The 18,671-nt window shown below is 39.6% G+C and overlaps 1 protein-coding gene across 3 annotated transcripts in view; it reads left to right on the top strand.

The window, feature by feature from the left end:
* IFTAP (intraflagellar transport associated protein) overlaps window positions 1–14,809 on the top strand; it is a 78,229-nt gene extending 63,420 nt beyond the window's left edge. For all 3 annotated transcript variants that reach the window (XM_053560462.1, XM_053560463.1, XM_053560461.1), the window contains 2 exons: window positions 4,642–4,781; window positions 14,564–14,809. In XM_053560462.1, coding sequence (XP_053416437.1) covers window positions 4,642–4,781; window positions 14,564–14,728 — 305 coding nt within the window. In that variant the 3' untranslated portion in view covers window positions 14,729–14,809. The remainder of the gene's footprint in view (window positions 1–4,641; window positions 4,782–14,563) is intronic.
* Window positions 14,810–18,671: the final 3,862 nt, after the last annotated feature.

Here is an 18,671-nt window from a genome sequence, read left to right as displayed (position 1 = left end):
TAGTTCATAAAGCACATCTGCTGCATACTGAAATACAATGGTTGTCTTGTGGAAAAACACTTGGTTGATTACTATTTTAGTTTAAACTTTTTTTTTATTTTAATTTAGAGATAGTGTCTTGTTCTGTTGCCCAGCCTCGGGTGGCAGTGGTAAGACAACTGCGCTCAAGCTGTCTTCCTGCTTCAGCCTCCTGAGTAGCTAAAACTACAGGTGTATGCTACCATGCCTGTCTTTTTTGTTAAATTTTTGTAGAGACAAGGTCTTACTGTATTGCCCAGGCCAGTCTCAAAGTCCTGACCTCAAGCCATCCTCCTGCCTCAGTCTCCCAATGCTCTGGGGTTACAGGCATGAGCCAACACACCTAGCCTTGGGTAATTCTTTGAGTGGTGTGCTGAACTAGTTTTTCTTTTTCATGTATCATTATTTTTGCTCGAAAGAATGACTGCTTGACAGATTGTATTTTTCAAAAATGAATGAAGTGAGCAAACAGCTGATAATATTTGTTGCCAGTGACAAAATTGGCAATGGATCCAGTGGGAATTAGATTTTTAGAAAACTTGTATCTAGTACTATGAGCTTGACAACTTCTCAATATTTAAGAGGATTTTCTGGCAAAAATATTAACTAATGTGATTTTTATATTGCATACTGAGTAACACAGTGAACCAGTGTTTTTCAGATGACCAATTATGGTGTTTACAAAATTATACATAGGAGAAAGATCAGTTCAATGTGCAAGATCGCCTGGTGGATTTTAATTTAACAGTATGAAAAATTCACTACGTGGTTTCAGATTGTTCGTTGATAACGTTATCATTTGTCGGGTTCTAGTACAGTATCAAAGAAGAATATCCACAATTATATAAAATGAACATTAAAATATTCCTCCCCTTTCCAACTACATATTTGAGTCTAGATTTTCTTTTTCTTTCTTTCTTTTTTTTTTTTTACTTCAGCTGGAACAGCATATTTCAAAAAGTAGATACAGAAGCAAATATAGACTCCAACTTTCTTTGATCAAGCCAGACATTCAAATAGATTAAAAAAATGTAAATTAATGCTTTTCCTTGTATTTTCTGTTTTTTTTTTTTGTAGAGACAGAGTCTCACTTTACGGCCCTCGGTAGAGTGCCGTGGCATCACACGGCTCACAGCAACCTCTAACTCCTGGGCTTAAGCGATTCTCTTGCCTCAGCCTCCCAAGTAGCTGGAATATTTTCTGTTTTGAAACAGTAAGATCAGATTAAGTCTCTTTTTTTTTTTTTTGTGGTTTTTGGCTGGGGCTGGGTTTGAACCCACCACCTCTGGCATATGGGACCGGCGCCCTACTCCTTGAGCCACAGGCGCCTCCCAGATTAAGTCTCTTAAAGGACTTTTATTTTAGAAAGTCATGCCGGGAATTTCAGAAATTCTGTTTCCCATAATTAGTGAATATGATAATTTTTTCCCCTGAGAAAACATGAGTGTGTGTGTGTGTGTGTGTGTATGTATATAACCCACCCTTGACTGTAAAATGGCTAAGAGTAGTAGTTTTTGCTTTATAACATGTACCTTACCAGGCTGTTATTATCCATATCGGTTTTACCTTTTGTTCTGGAGATAGAGTCTTACTATGTCACCCTCTGTAGGGTGCTGTGGTGTCACAGCTCACAGCAACCTCAAACTCTTGGGCTTACGCGATTCTCTTGCCTCAGCCTCCCAAGTAGCTGGGACTACAGGCATCTGCCACAATGCCCCACTATTTTTTGTTGCAGTTGTCATTGTTTAGCTGGCCTGGGCCAGGTTCAAACCCTCCAGCCTCCGTGTATGTGGCTGGCTCTGTAACCAGTGTGCTATGGGCGCTGAGCCTGGTTTTACCTTTTTATATATCTGTCATCTCTAGAGTTAGAGCCATTCAGTTTTGTTCTTTATTAATTCCTATTTGAAGTCTTATTCCTGTAAAAACATATAGCTTATGAAGGTAAGAATTATACTTACTGCATGTCACCCATGTCTTATTGGCAGGTAGACTCTTGATACTTGCTGTTCATTAAAAGTTGAAACACATAAACTTCATTTCCTATCCCAAATATTTCTTGAGAATTCACTATATATCAGGTGCTGTGCTAGACACCAGTAGAGATGCATCAGTGCATTTTGCTTTTATACTGAAGAAACAAATGACAAGAATTTAAGACATGGAATACCAAATAGTGTTATTTTGAAAGAATTGTTCCCATGGCAGTAGAATTGTTAGAAAAGATACCATTTTTGTTGTTGGAAATCCTCTGTCTTTTTGCAAATAGATCAGAAAAGTAAAGGGTTTCAGTAAAGGAACTGTTGACTTATCCTTCTCGTCGTACAATATTGTCCATCAGAATGATGATTTCAAATAGCTCTGAAAGCAGAATTGATTTTGATTTCACATTTGAACTGGCAGCCAGTGGGGCTGGTAGACAATGGTTTTTAATATTGAAGCCTTCAAGTGAGGCCTACCAGGATGTCTAAACTTTTTCTTTTCTGTCTCACATTGGAAGAAGAGCTGACTTGAGTCACACATTAAATACACAAACCCTAACCCTAACAGTAAATCTAATGAGCAAAGGAAAAGGTCTGTGCATACTTTTTATAATATTCAACACCACAGATAAGCAAAACAGGCTCAAATCTGGGTGTGGTCCGTGGGTTGCTGGTTGGACACCCCTGAAACCTTTTTTCCTCTTGCCCGTTGGTAGGTCCTAACAGGCTTGTATCATATCTTAGAGCTACATGACAGAGTTTGGCTTTAAACTCATAAATAGGTACATTAGAATGCCAGCTTTTGCACCAAACATACTGAGATAAATAGGTACATTACAATGCCAGTTTTTGCACCAAACATACTGAGCTTAAAATTATTACTTCTCTGGGTATTAAAATGTGTGGGAAGTGTACCTAACGCTGTCTAACCATGCTAATGTACTGTAGTAGTGACATTTCTTGGCCTTGAGTTTGGATGCATAATCTGCTTGAGTTCAATGAAATATCTGATGAAAATGCTTATTAAAAGAAGTTTTCAGGGCGGTGCCTGTGGCTAAGTCGGTAAGGCGCCTGCCCCATATACCGAGGGTGGCGGTTTCAAACCTGCCCCGGCAACAAAAAAATAGCCGGGCGTTGTGGCGGGCGCCTGTAGTCCCAGCTGCTCGGGAGGCTGAGGCAAGAGAATCACTTAAGCCCAGGAGTTGGAGGTTGCTGTGAGCTGTGTGAGGCCACGGCACTCTACTGAGGGCCATAAAGTAAAACTCTGTCTCTACAAAACAAAAAAAAAGGAAGTTTTCAGTGTGGCTCCATAGGCTAAGAGCTTGGGTCTGAGACAGCGTGCCTGGCTCTGCTCTTTCTGACTGTGGGATCGTGGATGAGGTTGCTCTCTGTAGAACAGGAAATAATGGAGCTGTTGAGAGGATTAGCTGAGTTGATGCATATAAAATGCCAGTGTTGGCTATTATTATTGTGTTTATTTCTGCTAATTAATGAGATCATATTCTAAGATATCAATGGTTAATCACAGCAGAACTACCTTTTTCACCATCTCCCCTCTGCAGTGCTGTTTCCATGTTCTCTGTTGCTAAAGTCTTAAGAATTTTGTAATGACCTTTTTTTTTATGAATGGGGTATTTACAGTGCAGAGGGATGATGCATTTCAAATAGGTTTCAGTTTTGAATATCAGTATCTGCTCAATTATCTCCTTGTATATGCTGCCATTTGTGACAGCCAAGGCTTGCCTGTTGTTAATCACTTCCACTGAGAACTTAATTAGTGCCTTAATTAGGGATCATCCTTGAGTAGTAGGCAGTTTCCTCCCAAGCCAGCTGCAAGCTCTTGGCCAGCTCCAGAAGCCCCTCTGGTCTGCTATGAAAACATAGACTTAGGAGGAAACCTGTTGTGCTTCTATTTGTTTTTTGTTTGTTTGTTTGTTCTCCTTAAAGCAAGCTGTGGAAGATCATGAGTTATCTGTGATGTATGCATGGACTATCACACATGTGAACGTAGGAAAGTGTACCACTTACACACGTCATAGCTTGATCAGGGAACCAACTTTGGTTATTGAATTCCAGTGACTGTGCTAAACAGGCAGGAAGCAAGTTGCTGTTGTTGCTCGCAAGTGTTGAAAATTAGACCCGGCATTCTGAATAAGACAGAGTATTTAATTTTTCTGCTGAAAGTTAAACTACTTTCCTTCTGGCATCATTTTTTAATATATATTCTTTGCAACATCACCATATTGTTGCAGGCTGCAATCAGCTCTCCATTTTCTTTCTCTTTCCCCCTCAGGAAAATATGAGGAAATGGGCTCGAAGTAGCATCTTCTTGCTTTATTTTTCATTAAAAATAGCAGTTGGGTTAAGAGGGAAAGGTACAGTCATTTCAAAAGCAGTATTTCCTTCATACCTTTTGGACAGATTGTAACTCTGCAACAATAAAATAAAAGTAAATGTAGCTGTTTTACGGAAGGGGGAATCCTTTGAGCCACATTCCAAAGTGAGAAGAGGCATTGTGAAATGATGAGTGAAATGATTTTACATGAGTGTATTTACCTATTCTTTTGACTCTTAGGCTTTTAGATGATTTAGGTAAATTGTGAAGTTGGTGAAAGGGTCCATTGAAATATCTTGTATCCAACAGACATGCTGCTGCTTCCGGGAGAAGCAGAACAGAGTCTCAGCACCCACATCCCGTCCTATCATCCTTCTGTGGACCGGCCACTCACTGGAGAAGTGAAGCCCGAGTTCACTGTAAAAGGAGCGGACAGGCAGATGGAAGAGGTACTCCCATGGAATTCAGGCCTTCTTGACGTTGCCCTGATGAGTAACTTGTCCTTTCAGAGAAATGTTATTATACCCACGTGCTTTCAGATTTGGGAAGATTTAGAATTGTTCCCTCTCGCGGCCATCTATCTATAATGTCTACATTTGCAATTATGTTTTTACGTGAAAACCACATTTGTTTTATAATAGATGCCATGCTACAGGACATTGCTACCTCGGGACTGCACAGTGGGAAGGACAGACAGTTTTCTTATCTCTTCTAGTCTGAACTGGTTGTTTTTGCTTTTATCATTATTTCTAAGGTTCTATAAACTTTTTATATTAGTTGAGATCAGGCCAGGCTGCTATAACAGCTTGATTATTATCCCAATAATAATTCAGTAGTTGAAAGGAGACAGACGTCTATTTGTCTTATTTCACAGTCTTATTTCTGTAGAGAGCCTTTAAATGTGAGGAGATGGCTCAGTTTTCTGGGCTCTTTAGGGACCCAGGTTTCTTCTCTCTGGTTGTCCACTATCCCTTAGAATAGTGTTTTTCAACCTTTTTTTTTTTTATCTCACGGCACACTTGAACCTATAGATAAACTTCCACAGCACAGTTAAATTATATTGATAAAAAAAAGTAAAAAAAGAATATATTTACTGTGCTTTGGAATTCTTTTGAAAATAATTAATGATCTTTAAAAATTTTCATGGCACATCAGTGAAAATTGTCACTCTGTTTTATGAATCTTTGAAGTTTTAAACAGCTTTATAGGCCAAAAAGAGTTCATATTAGAAGAATGAAAAATTGATCCCCCTCCCTCCAAAAAACTATAGAAGAGGTGATAGAATAAACTTGTAGGGTATTTTAATAGGGGATCTCCTGGTTTTCCAAATCATAATGGGACTTCAAAAATTTTCATCTACAAAGACAGTTTATTTACCATATTGCTTTGTACAATAGGCTACAGCTCAAGGCTGCCATTATTGATTTGAGCATTAGTTGTCTTTTCTTTAATTTGCCTGTGTGGTACTGTAAATGAAGATGATTCCTTCTTTAATAGTGTCTCTGTTAGAATAAGTCACGCGAGCAATTTTAAGGAAACTCAGAGTTTTCGAATGGTGTTTTAATTTTATTCCTTGAGAGGCTACAAAGAGATTTCAATTAGATTTGAAATTATATACCTGAAATCCACATATTTCTCTCAGCTCCTTGGGCAAAAATAACAAGTTAGTAACTTAATTCACAGATTTTTGTTGTTGTTGTTTATTTGGCAACAGAGGATTTGGTGTTCCATTGTACACATTCTTCACTGAAATAAATCAGGATTTCAGTTTGTAATCTAAAACCTTGGCATCTTATAGCTTAGAACCTGAAAATGAACCTAACTTTAAAGAAGAGAATTCACAAAGTATCCCATGACAACCATTCACTGAAATACACAAATAGATATGCTGTCTTACTGTATTTTTTTTTTTTTCCAGTTTTTGACCGGGGCTGGGTTTGAACCTGCCACCTCCGGCATATGGGGCCAGCACCCTACTCCTTTGAGCCACAGGTGCCTCCCAGCCTTACTGTATTTTAAAAGCTGCCATTTAGAAGGTCACAGTGCTGTCTTCTAAATCGCACCGTACACATAGTCTCACTCTGAATTACATAGGTGTCCGTTAACTTGGAAGACTCTTAACTTCACTCCTGAGTGTCTTCATAAGGTTACTTAATTCAAATGCAAGAAGTCAGAACTAGCGCCAAGATCAGTACCATGTATACAGTAGACATACAATAGATTTTTCTAAAAGAATGAATAAACAGCAAACATCACCAATTCCTGGGAGTGGTTTCTTGGTGTATAGTAATGATGCGGGTGGGGTCGTTCTTTCTCTTCTTCTCTTCTGGTTCATCCCCCTCTCCCATCCTTAACAGAATGAAACAACATAAGGAATGACAACTTTCCCTTCATTTTGGATCCCTCTGCCTGCCAGACTTGAGACGCTATTAGACTTGACTCCTAGGTAACTCCACTACCTCTGTCCTCATTCCCCATCCAGTGTACTGGAGAGTGTCCTTGGCCCGACACACCTGCCTGGTTTCAGATGAAGGCACCATTACTTTACAGCTGCCAGGTGCAGTGGCCACTCTGAGTCTTCATTTTAATGGATCTCTCTGCCGTGTTTGGTGCCGCTGATCTTCACTTACTACTCTCACTCTGCTGGTCCTTTCTTCTTTTTTTTTTTTTTTGGTAGAGACAGAGTCTCACTTTATGGCCCTGGGTAGAGTGCCGTGGCCTCACACAGCTCACAGCAACCTCCAACTCCTGGGCTTAAGCGATTCCCTTGCCTCAGCCTCCCGAGTAGCTGGGACTACAGGCGCCCGCCACAACGCCTGGCTAATGCTGGTCCTTTCTTGACTGATCTCCTTGGCTTCTTTGTGTGTTTCTCTAATCGTTCTTTCTCTGCCTCCTGCGAGGGTTTTCCCTCCGTCCATCCCTTAATGAGTTGTCATCCTTACAGTTCCATGCTTCACCTATGGTTCTTCCCACCCTCCACACACGGAGCCATTTCATCCCCAAATTACTACCCCTGATGCTTATGTCTCCAAATCATGACCTCCAGCATCAAGGCATTTTTTTTTTCTCAGCTTCAGGTTTGTATATTCAATTGCTTATTGATTTCTCCAGCTAGATTTCTTCAAGTACCTTCAAATTCAGCGTGTTAAGAACTAAGCTTATCATTATCCACTTCCCTTCCTGCATTTTTCCTCTTCTTCCATTTCCATATCCAGTGAGTTATTGAGCACTGCGGACTTTACTTGCTGAGTATTTTGTACATACCCACTATCTTGTATGGTCTACTTCAGCAGGATCCTGGTAGTTGTCTGGCTTCAGGCTCATCGTCCTCAGATCCACCCTCTGTTAAAGCTTTGTGGTGACCTATCTGAGTAACTTTCAAGGGGGCAGGGCATCTCTATCCCAGCACCTCTCTCATTGTAGGTGCTCAGTAAAAATTCCAAAGAATGAAAGAATTTATCTGAAATGCATAGGTGACCAAGTTTCTGCCTGCTTAAATAAATTCCTTGGTGACTGTTCTTCCTCTCTAGGGTGAGTTAGCACCGTCTTCATCTCTTGCCTCATTCTATTTTCTCCTTTATACTCTGACAATGCTAAACTACCTCCAGACTCACAGATGTGAAATTCTGTATTTTATTTCTATGGCCTGCTCATGTGAACTTGCCCTGTCTGCAAAGCTCTTCTTTCCTCAACTTGTTAACTGATATTCATCCTTTAAGATTCTGCTTAATACCACTTCTTCCAGGTAGCCTTCTCTGATTCCTTCCGGATTCTTTCCAACCTGATCTAGGTTATGTGTCCCTTCTCTGTTCCCATCCATACTAACGATACTCTTTGTTCTTACCACATTTTATTATAGTGATTTATTTATGTAGTTTATCTCATTTGTCTGTGATTTCATACAGGTCTTCATTTTCCCCAGCACTAATTACAATGCCTTGAATTTGATAGGAATATAGATTTTCTGAAAAGAATGGAAAATCTATGAATGATCCCAAGAAGCTATTCCTCTGACATTTTGACTCAGGGATATGCTGGTGACATTGCAGAATATCCCCCAAATGGCTCAAGATGTCCTGAGTATCTTATTTTGGCATTGCAAATATGCCGTTGTTACTATTCTTGCCTTTATTTCAACATTTAACCGATTGCCAAAGAAATTAATTTCATAATAACTATTGTTAATAATTCTTAGTTTTTAAGTGAAGAAATTTATATCTTTAAGTATGTATTTATACCTTTAAGGATATTATAAAACAGAGGTTCTCAACCTAACAGTGAAAATACATCATGGCAGTAGGAAGGTTGTTACAAAAGAATAACCTTCCTGTTGGTGTTCTATTTATTGACTTGCTGAAAACTTTATTCCATGCTGTTGTTTTGGTTAACGGCAAGTGACTGACAAAGAAAGTCATGCTCTGTAAGAGAGAATGTATGAAAATAACTTAAAGGAAAGTAAGTTTTTTTTCATTTAAGAACAAATTCCTACTCCATTTCTTCCTCCCTTCTTTTCTTCGTTCCTTTTGTGAGACAGGGTCTTGCTCCGTCACCCAGGCTGGAGTGTAGTGGCACAATCATTGCTTACTGCAGCATTGAACTCCTGAGCAAGCTGTCATCCTCTTGCCTCAGCTTCCTGAGTAGCTGAGAACTGCAGGCATATGTTACCATGCCTGGCTGATTTCTTTATTTTTTTGTATTTCCATTGCCCAGGCTGGTCTTGAACTCCTGACCTCAAGTGATCCTCCCTCCTAAGCCTCCCAAAGTGCTGAGATTATAGGTGCAAGTCACCATGCCCAACCTAAACACAAATTTCTATTATCTGTGGTATCATGATGTTAAATATTATAGCCACCAAGCTTTTTGAGACCTTAGGGAAGGGAAGGAGTCAGAAGGGTTGGGCCATATCTATGCCATAAGACTTATATCTGACCAGAGTTTGGAAGTCCAAAACACAAGCCTTACTTAATCTGGGTTGTTGCGACAAGGTGGGTAATGAGTGGGGTTATGTGTGGGGAATCTAAAAGGCTTTTCTGGAGAATGGGAATCCTGGAGTGAGTATTCTGCACTCTCTGCACTTTCTCCTTTATGTCTCCGTGGCCCTTCTGCACATTGCTCAGTTGGAGAGCACGGCACATGATACCAAAATCATTCATCTACTTCTGTTTTCTTCTTGAAGTTATGAAAAGTTATGGACACAGATTCTGCTGTGGTCACTTTGTGTTTCTGGTATCTGATGCCTGATGGATATTTATTGAGTGAAGAAGAAAAGAGGAAGGCGGTGGGAATGTGAGGCTACTTGTGTCATGTAGAGGGAGTGTGGGGTCATGGTGTCACTGGGATGACACCAGGGAACAGGACAGCAGAGGAATTTGTTGAACATGAAATTGCATCCTAGCCTCCCTGGGAGGTGGGTGAAGGCAACGTGACTGCATCTAGTGGGAATGGCTGGTGAGGGCTAGGCCGGTTTTAGAGGCTTCAGCGGGGGAGTCAAAATCCATGAGAGTGTGGGCAGCCTCAAGTTTGGTACGCATGTGATATGACAATAGGCCTTTGAGCAGGCATGAGAGGACAGCAAAAACCCCATCAGAGATGGGGGCTCCTCCTCATGCCCTCCAGGAGTGGTGAGAATTGGCTCAGGATGGCTTTGTGGCCAAACTGCAGGCCTCAGTACTTTTACAGCTGAGTAGAGTTGGCAATAGGAAGGACACTCACACTCTAGAAATGAGCATCTTTTGTCATTCTGTGCGTGTTTTTTCTTTTCTTTCTTTTTAATTTATTTTGTAGAGACAGAGTCTCACTTTATTGCCTTTGGTAGAGTGCTGTGGCATCACACCTCACAGCAACCTCCAGCTCCTGGGCTTAGGTGATTCTCTTGCCTCAGCCTCCAAGTAGCTGGGACTACAGGTGCCCACTACAATGCCTGGCTATTTTTTTGTTGCAGTTTGGCTGGGGCTGGGTTGAAACCCACCACCCTCGGTATATGGGGCTGGCACCCTACTCACTGAACCACATGCGCCGCCCTATGCGTGTTTTTTCATTTGAGCTGGTCTTAGCAATACCTCCCCTCATCACTTTGGCTGTGGTGATGATAAATTTGACCTTGGAATCAAATGGACAGATCAGTCGCTTTGTAAGCTGTTTTGCTTTCTGTATGTATAACTGCTTTTTAAAAGATAATCACGGAATTACATCAGCCTTGAATATATTTTCTATGCTAAGATGTTGGAATTTTTCAGCTTATTCAGAAAAAGGTTGTTTTTCCCAAAGGAAAACATCTAAGTTGATTTTTGCTGGTGTTTGTGTTGAGCAGGTAAAGCTTTATCTGAAGCAGGTTGCCCTGGATTCAATTGTTGTTCTCTCCTTCACTGAGTGTGTAGCCTTGGGCAAGTTACCTAACCTTTCAGAGCTTCGAAGATGACTCCTGGCAGGGCGGTTTGAAGATCGCTGCTAATGCCCATGTGGTTCCTGGTACGAGGGCTGGCACATGGTGGGAACTCACTCAGTGGCAGCTCTTATCATCACCTGTGTCAGGAGAGCCCTCAGTCTCTGGGATGTGTTCTCTTGCTGGGTTTACTAAGAAAGGATGATAAATGGCTGGGCGTTTGCCATCGGCACTGCACTACCAGACATAACCTGTGGAACGGATAGGAGGTCACTAACTATTTATTCCTCTTGATTTCTCTTTAGTAACAGGAAACAGCTTCTAAGCTATATGCTCCATTTTTACCAATGTTGCAAAAGCCACTTAATCAGATCATCTTCCATGCTAGAATATTTAAAGCTGATTATAGCTTCGGGGCATTTTCTTTCATTCTTGCATAAACGATAGTTTTCAATTATTTCAGCATCACTATACATTTTGTAGAGCTACGTGGGGTGCTGGGTGATTTCATTGTACCCCACCATTTGTTTTTGCAGAGGCTTTTTAGGTGGTGATACAATGATGTTTACAGCATTTTCTTTTGATTTGTTGGAAAATATGCTTTTTTTCTACCTTCCTTTAGGTAGCCTTTAAAACTCAAATTATGAATAAATACATAGACTATTATTACAACTCTTTACAGCTACTCTTATAGGTAAACTTTAATATTTTTAAAATTCTTGGTAGGAAAAAGGGAACCCTGGACTTTTTAATTTAAAGTCAGAGTTTTAATTTTTTTTTTTTTTATTAAATCATAGCTGTGTACATTAATGTGATCATTCGGCACCATACACTGGTTTTATAGACCGTTTGACACATTTTCATCACACAGGTTAACATAGCCTTCCTGGCATTTTCTTAGTTATTGTGTTAAGACATTTACATTCTACATTTACTAAGTTTCACATGTACCCTTGTAAGATGCACCGCAGGTGTAATCCCATTAGTCCCCCTCCCTCTGCCCCCATCCCACCTCCCTCCCTCCCTTTTCCCCCTTCCCCATATTCTTAGGTTATAACTGGGTTATAGCTTTCATGTGAAAGCCATAAATGAGTTTCATAGTAGGGCTTAGTACATTGGATACTTTTTCTCCATTCTTGAGATACTTTACTAAGAAGAATATGTTCCAGCTCCATCCATGTAAACATGAAAGAGGTAAAGTCTCCATCTTTCTTTAAGGCTGCATAATATTCCATGGTGTACATATACCACAATTAATCCACTCGTGGATTGATGGGCACTTGGGCTTTTTCCATGACTTAGCAATTATGAATAGGGTTGCAATAAACATTCTGGTGCAAATATCTTTGTTATGATGTGATTTTTGGTCTTTTGGGTATATGCCTAGTAGAGGAATTATAGGATTGAATGGCAGATCTATTTTTAGATCTCTAAGTGTTCTCCAAACATCTTTCCAAAAGGAATGTGTTAATTTTCATTCCCACCAGCAGTGTAGAAGTGTTCCATTTTCTCCACATCCACACCAACATCTCTGGTCTTGGGATTTTGTGATATGGGCTAATCTTACTGGAGTTAGATGATATCTCAAAGTAGTTTTGATTTGCATTTCTCTGATGATTAAAGATGATGAGCATTTTTTCATATGTCTGTAGGCCGTGTGCCTGTCTTCTTCAGAGAAGTTTCTCTTCAGGTCCCTTGCCCAGCCTGCGATGGGATCACTTATTCTTTTCTTGCTTATCCATTTGAGTTCTCTGTGGATTCTGGTTATTAAACCTTTGTCGGAGACATAACCTGCAAATATCTTCCCCCATTCTGAGGGCTGTTTGCTTACTTTACTTACTGTGTTCTTGGCTGTGCAGAAGCTTTTTAGTTTGATCAGGTCCCAGTAGTGTATTTTTGAAGCTGCTTCAATTGCCCGGGGGGTCCTCCTCATAAAATACTCGCCCAGACCGATTTCTTCCCTGCACTCTCTTCTAGTATTTTTATAGTTTCATGTCTTAAGTTTAAATCTTTAATCCAGTGAGAGTCTATCTTAGTTAATGGTGAAAGGTGTGGGTCCAGTTTCAGTCTTCTACAGGTTGCCAGCCAGTTCACCCAGCACCATTTGTTAAATAGGGAATCTTTTCCCCACTGAATGTTTTTAATTGACTTGTCAAGGATTAAATAATGGTAAGTAACTGGATTCATCTCTTGGTTCTCTATTCTGTTCCAGACATCTACTTCTCTGTTTTTGTGCCAGTACCATGTTGTTTTGATCACTATCGATTTATAGTATAGTCTGAGGTCAGGTAGTGTGATTCCTCCTGCTTTGTTTTTATTTCTGAGTAATATCTTGGCTATTCGAAGTTTTTTCTGATTCCATATAAAACGAAGTATTGTTTTTTCAATATCTTTAAAGTATGACAGTGGAGCTTTAATAGGGATTGCATTAAAATTATATATTGCTTTGGGGGAGTTTAGGCATTTTAACAATGTTGATTCTTCCCAGCCATGAGCATAGTATGTTTTTCCATTTGTTAACATTTTCAGCTATTTCTTTTCTTAGAGTTTCATAGTTCTCTGTGTAGAGATCTTTCACGTCCTTTGTTAGATAAACTCCCAAATATTTCATCTTCTTTGGCACTACTGTGAATGGGATAGAGTCCTTAACTGCTTTTTCAATTTGACTGTTGTTGGTATATATAAAGGCTACCGATTTATGGGTGTTGATTTTGTAACCTGAGACGCTGCTGTATTCCTTGATCACTTCTAAGAGTTTTGTAGTAGAATCCCTGGTGTTTTCCAGATATATGATCATATCATCTGCGAAGAGCGAAAGTTTGATCTCTTCTGACCCTATATGGATACCCTTGATTGCCTTTTCTTCCCTAATTGCGGTGGCTAAAAATTCCATTATAATGTTAAAGAGCAGTGGAGACAATGGGCAGCCTTGTCTGGTTCCTGATCTGAGTGTAAATGATTTCAATTTAACTCCATTCAATATGATATTGGCTGTGGGTTTGCTGTAGATGGCCTCTATCAGTTTAAGAAATGTCCCTTCTCTACCAATTTTCTTAAGTGTTCTGATCATAAAGGGATGCTGGATATAATCAAAAGCTTTTTCTGCATTAATTGAGAGAATCACATGGTCTTTGTTTTTTAATTCAGAGTTTTAATTTTTACTGTTATGTGGGTCATTATGAAAGTTTCGAGATACACAAAAATCCAGAAACATAAAATTCATGCAGATGGAGACAAATAAAGCTCTCCCAGAAATACCGAGACAGGATGCTGTTGTCTAGGCTTCTTGGAAGTGAAGTAATGAGCCATAATACAGTGCGTCTCTAAACTTTCGTACTGATCCATGTGTTAGTCAGGAGCTGCAAGTATTTTCTGAAGAAGTATGTTTAGTGTAGGCTATTTTTAAGTTTGAAAATTATGTTTTGTTAACATAGATCTTTTTTAGTAAATGATGGAAATGTATTTAAGGCTGATCAAAATCTTCAGGTCTATTTTCTCACATTTTAATATGACTGTTACTTTTTCCATATGCCTTTACCCTGATGCTGTAAGTGATAAAAAATGTAATGGATATGTGTAAGGGAGACTGTCACGTTCTTGCCTGGGGCAGAATTAGTTAATGATACTTATTTAGATACAGCACGGTACAGTAGGGCATATTAAGAAGCTTAAATTAGGTCAAATTTAATAAATGAATTTATTCCTTTACTAAAAAACAGCTTAATCAGCTGAGCGTGCTGAATTCTAAAAAGTTTAATTAAATATTTATAGAGAGTTTGTTTTCAACTTATTTTGTCTTCATTTACAACGATTGCATATGTTTTTTTCTTCCTTTGTTATCTTTTACAGATACTTGGAGATGAAGTTCAACCCTTCTCACTCGATGAAGAATTTGATTATGACAGTGTTGTGCTAACCCCCAAGTTCAGTATTGCAGAGATAGAAACCCTCAAAGAGCTATCCACGGGAAAGGGAAAGAACAGCAATGCAGACTTAGCGGAACCCCTTGGCTGATTCACTAAAGCATTTTTGTGTTTATTTTAATTTACTCTTATTCAAGCAACATCAGAATAAAAGATTAACCTACGAATTTTCTTTGTGGAAATTTACATGTGTGCATTCATTGCTCCGAGTTACCTGTTATTAGGGAGATAGAGCAGCTAAGAAGCACAAGCAGGAGCTGCCCTCCCAGAATCCCCTTCAGTCATGTCGTTGCTGTGTTCTGTCATTGGTTGGGGAGTGGGAAAGGGGAACAGGAAGAAACACCTGCTGAGGGTCCATTTTGATGAGAGCCTTGCACGAGGTGATGTAGGGTACTGTGACAAAGATCAGAAACACGATCTCACCTGTTGGGGAGAACAAGTACACACGTAGAATTCATCGTAGCACATAGCGATAAATTGCTAATATGAGTAGATCCCTGGTCCCAGCAGTCCAGAGGTAGTGGTATCAATTGTCAGCATTGAGACAGTAGGCTTCTGGGATTGATTGGGAAAGGCTTCACTAAAGAAGGCATCTGGTAATTGATTATTTGTCATATGTTACATTCTTGCCATTAAATCATGAGGGATAATTGTTAGCAAGTACAAGGATTGATCTCTATGTCCAGAAGCTTAAAAATACAATTTAAGAAGAAAAGACAACTAGAGTGTATTAAGACAGATGAAGTGCTAATTATTAATATATAGAATACTTATAAGTGCATTCAGGGAAGGAGATAAGAGGGGTGAAGACACAGAGGAAGAGAGAATAATATATATGAAGTAATTTTTATTATTGAAGTAATCAGCAATTCAAATATACTTAGTCATCATTACTTTTTTTTCCTGTTCAATAGACCTTATTTTTACAGCAGATTTGGATTTACAGAGAAACTGAAGAAGAGGGTAGTGAGAGTTTTCATATACCTCCTGCTCCAACCACACACACAGACTCTTATTATCAACAGCCTGCACCAGAGCAGTACATTAGCTATTTGCACAATGTTGAACAATATGTCTCCGGAACTTACTGATGGATAACTGAAAGTCTACACCCATTGAATAGCAACTCTCCACTTTCTCCTTCCCCAGGCCCAGCAACCACCATTCTGCTCCTGCTTCTGAGGGTTTGACTGATGTAAGTGCGCAGGTATACTTGTCCTTCTGTGCCTGGTGTGTCACATCCCACTTCTGACACCACTAGTCAGGGACCAGGATTGGCCAGGTCTTGGGCCCAGCTTAAGTAGGTTCTGGACACGGACCACTAAGTTACCTTGCTGAGGTCTCTTAAGTGCCTGAGGGCTATCTACTTTAGCTGGAAAGAGAGAGAGAGTGTGTCTTAGAGTAAAGCAGTCTTAGAACAGATAGACCTTAGTCTTTAGTAGAGCTTAGTGATCTTTAGCAGAGAGACACCATGCTGGCGTTCTGCAGGCAGAAGAGGAAACAGAGTCAGAGTAAGTGAGTCCATAATAGAATGCACATACCTGACTGCCTTCTCCTCCAGCCTAATATACAGCAGATCTTGTACCGCTCAACACCACAGGTGTAGAGACTGCCAATTCACCACTGCTCTCATCTCGTGCACTCTCATGCTTGTTAGGAGAGTTAAATCCCTGTCCCTGCCGTTTCCACCAAGGTGTTCCATTATTGAGCTATCCAGGTATTTCTTTTCTTGAGTTTTTTTTTTTTTTGGCCGGGGCTGGGTTTGAACCCGCCACCTCCGGCATATGGGACCCGTGCCCTACTCCTTGAGCCACAGGCGCCGCCCTATCCAGGTATTTCTTATAACTCTCACTCCTCCCAGCCATAGGCTATATGGGCTGCTACACTGGTGCGTCTCACTTAACCATTATGTCTTCTAGGTTTGTCCATGTTGTTGCATATGGCAGGATTTTCTACTTCGTTTTTTTTGTTTGTTTGTTTTTTGAGACAGTCCCACTTTGTCACCCTGGGTAGAGTGCTGTGGCATCATAGCTCACAGCAACCTCAAACTCTTGGGCTCAAGAGATTCTCTTGCTTCAGCCTACCAAGTAACTGGGATGACAGGCACCTGCCATACATCTGGCTATTTTTAGAGACAGCGTCTCACTTTTGCTCAGGCTGGTTTTGAACTCCTGAGCTCAAGTGATCCGCCTGCCTCAGCCTCCCAGAATGCTGGGATTACAGGCATGAACCGTCACTGCACCCAGCAGTTTTCTTCTTTTTTATTTATTTATTTATTTTTCACCATACACTGGTTTTTTGACAAATTTTCATCACATTGGTTAACATAGCCTTCCTGGCTTTTTCTTAGTTATTGTGTTAAGACATTTATATTCTACATTTAGTAAGTTTCACATGTACCCTTGTAAGATGCACCGTAGATGTGGTCCCACCAATTACCTTCCCTCCGCCCATCCTCCCCTCTCCCTTCCCCTCCTTTTCCCTTTCCCCATATTCTTAGGTTATAGTTTCATTGAAAGCTATAAATTAATTTCATAGTAGGGCTGAGTACATTGGATACTTTTTCTTCATTCTTGAGATACTTTACTAATAAGAATATGATCCAGCTCCATCCATGTAAACATGAAAGAGGTAAAGTCTCCATCTTTCTTTAATGCTGCATAATATTTCATGGTGTACATATACCACAATTTATTAATCCATTCATGGGCACTTGGACTTTTCCATGACTTAGCAATTATGAATTGGGCTGCAATAAACATTCTGGTACAAATATCTTTGTTATAATGTGATTTTTGGTCTTCTGGGTATATACCTAGTAGAGAAATTGTAGGATTGAATGGCAGGTCTATTTTTAGATCTCTAAGAGTTCTCCAAACATCTTTCCAAAAGGAATATATTAATTTGCATTCCCACCAGCAGTGTAGATGTGTTCCCTTTTCCCCACATCCACGCCAACTTCTCTGGTCTTGGGATTTTGTGATATGGGCTAATCTTACTGGAGTTAGATGATATCTCAAAGTAGTTTTGATTTGCATTTCTCTGATGATTAAGGATGATGAGCATTTTTCATATGTCTGTAGGCCGTGTGCCTGTCTTCTTCGGAGAAGTTTCTCTTCAAGTCCCTTGCCCAGCCTGCGATGGGATCACTTGTTCTTTTCTTGCTAATACGTTTGAGTTCTCTGTGCATTCTGGTTCTTAAACCTTTGTCAGAGACATAACCTGCAAATATCTTCTCCCATTCTGAGGGCTGTCTGTTTGTTTTACTTACCATGCAGAAGCTTTTTAGTTTGGTCAGGTCCCAGTAGTGTATTTTTGATGCTGTTTCAATTGTCCTGGGGGTCCTCCTCATAAAGTATTTGCCCAGGCCTATTTCTTCAAAAGTTTTCCCTGCACTTTCTTCTAGTATTTTTATAGTTTCATGTCTTAAGTTAATTTTCTTCTATTTTTAAGGCTAAATAGTATTCCATTGTATGTATATGCACATTTTCTTTATTTCTCCTTCAGTGGTGGGTTTTTGGGTTGTTTGCATATCTTGGCTGTGGTGTCTGGTGCTTCAAGCCTGTGCTTGTGCAGGGGCTTGTGCTTATCTGTGTATGAGGAATTGTGTGTGTATTCATAAAAATGCTATTTCTGTTTTTTGCTAAAGAATATTCTTGATTTCACATTACACTAGAGTCAATGATTTATTCATTTATTTTTATTCATTCCACAAATTACATAAAGCACCATTTGTGTGTCAAACCTCATGCTAGGTAATGGGAGGAGTATAAGTAAATTAGACATAATCCAATTACTGGGGAAGAGAGATGTAAATACAAATAATTATGTTACAGCCACACTGTCTGATATAATAGCCACCTGCATTCTCATGCACTAGAACACTTGAAATGTAGCCGGTGTGACTGAGGAATGGATTTTTAAATGTTATTTGATTTTTTAAATTCAATTTAAAAAAATATTTGATTAGAAAATTTTCTAGTACTTATAGAACAACTTGTATATGTGAACTTTCTTAATTGTAAATTTTATGA

The sequence above is a fragment of the Nycticebus coucang genome, chromosome 14 (assembly GCF_027406575.1).
Source record: "Nycticebus coucang isolate mNycCou1 chromosome 14, mNycCou1.pri, whole genome shotgun sequence".
Classification (NCBI taxonomy): Eukaryota; Metazoa; Chordata; class Mammalia; order Primates; family Lorisidae; genus Nycticebus; species Nycticebus coucang.
Note: the sequence above shows the minus strand (reverse complement) of the source record. Positions and strands in the feature narration are given on the sequence as shown.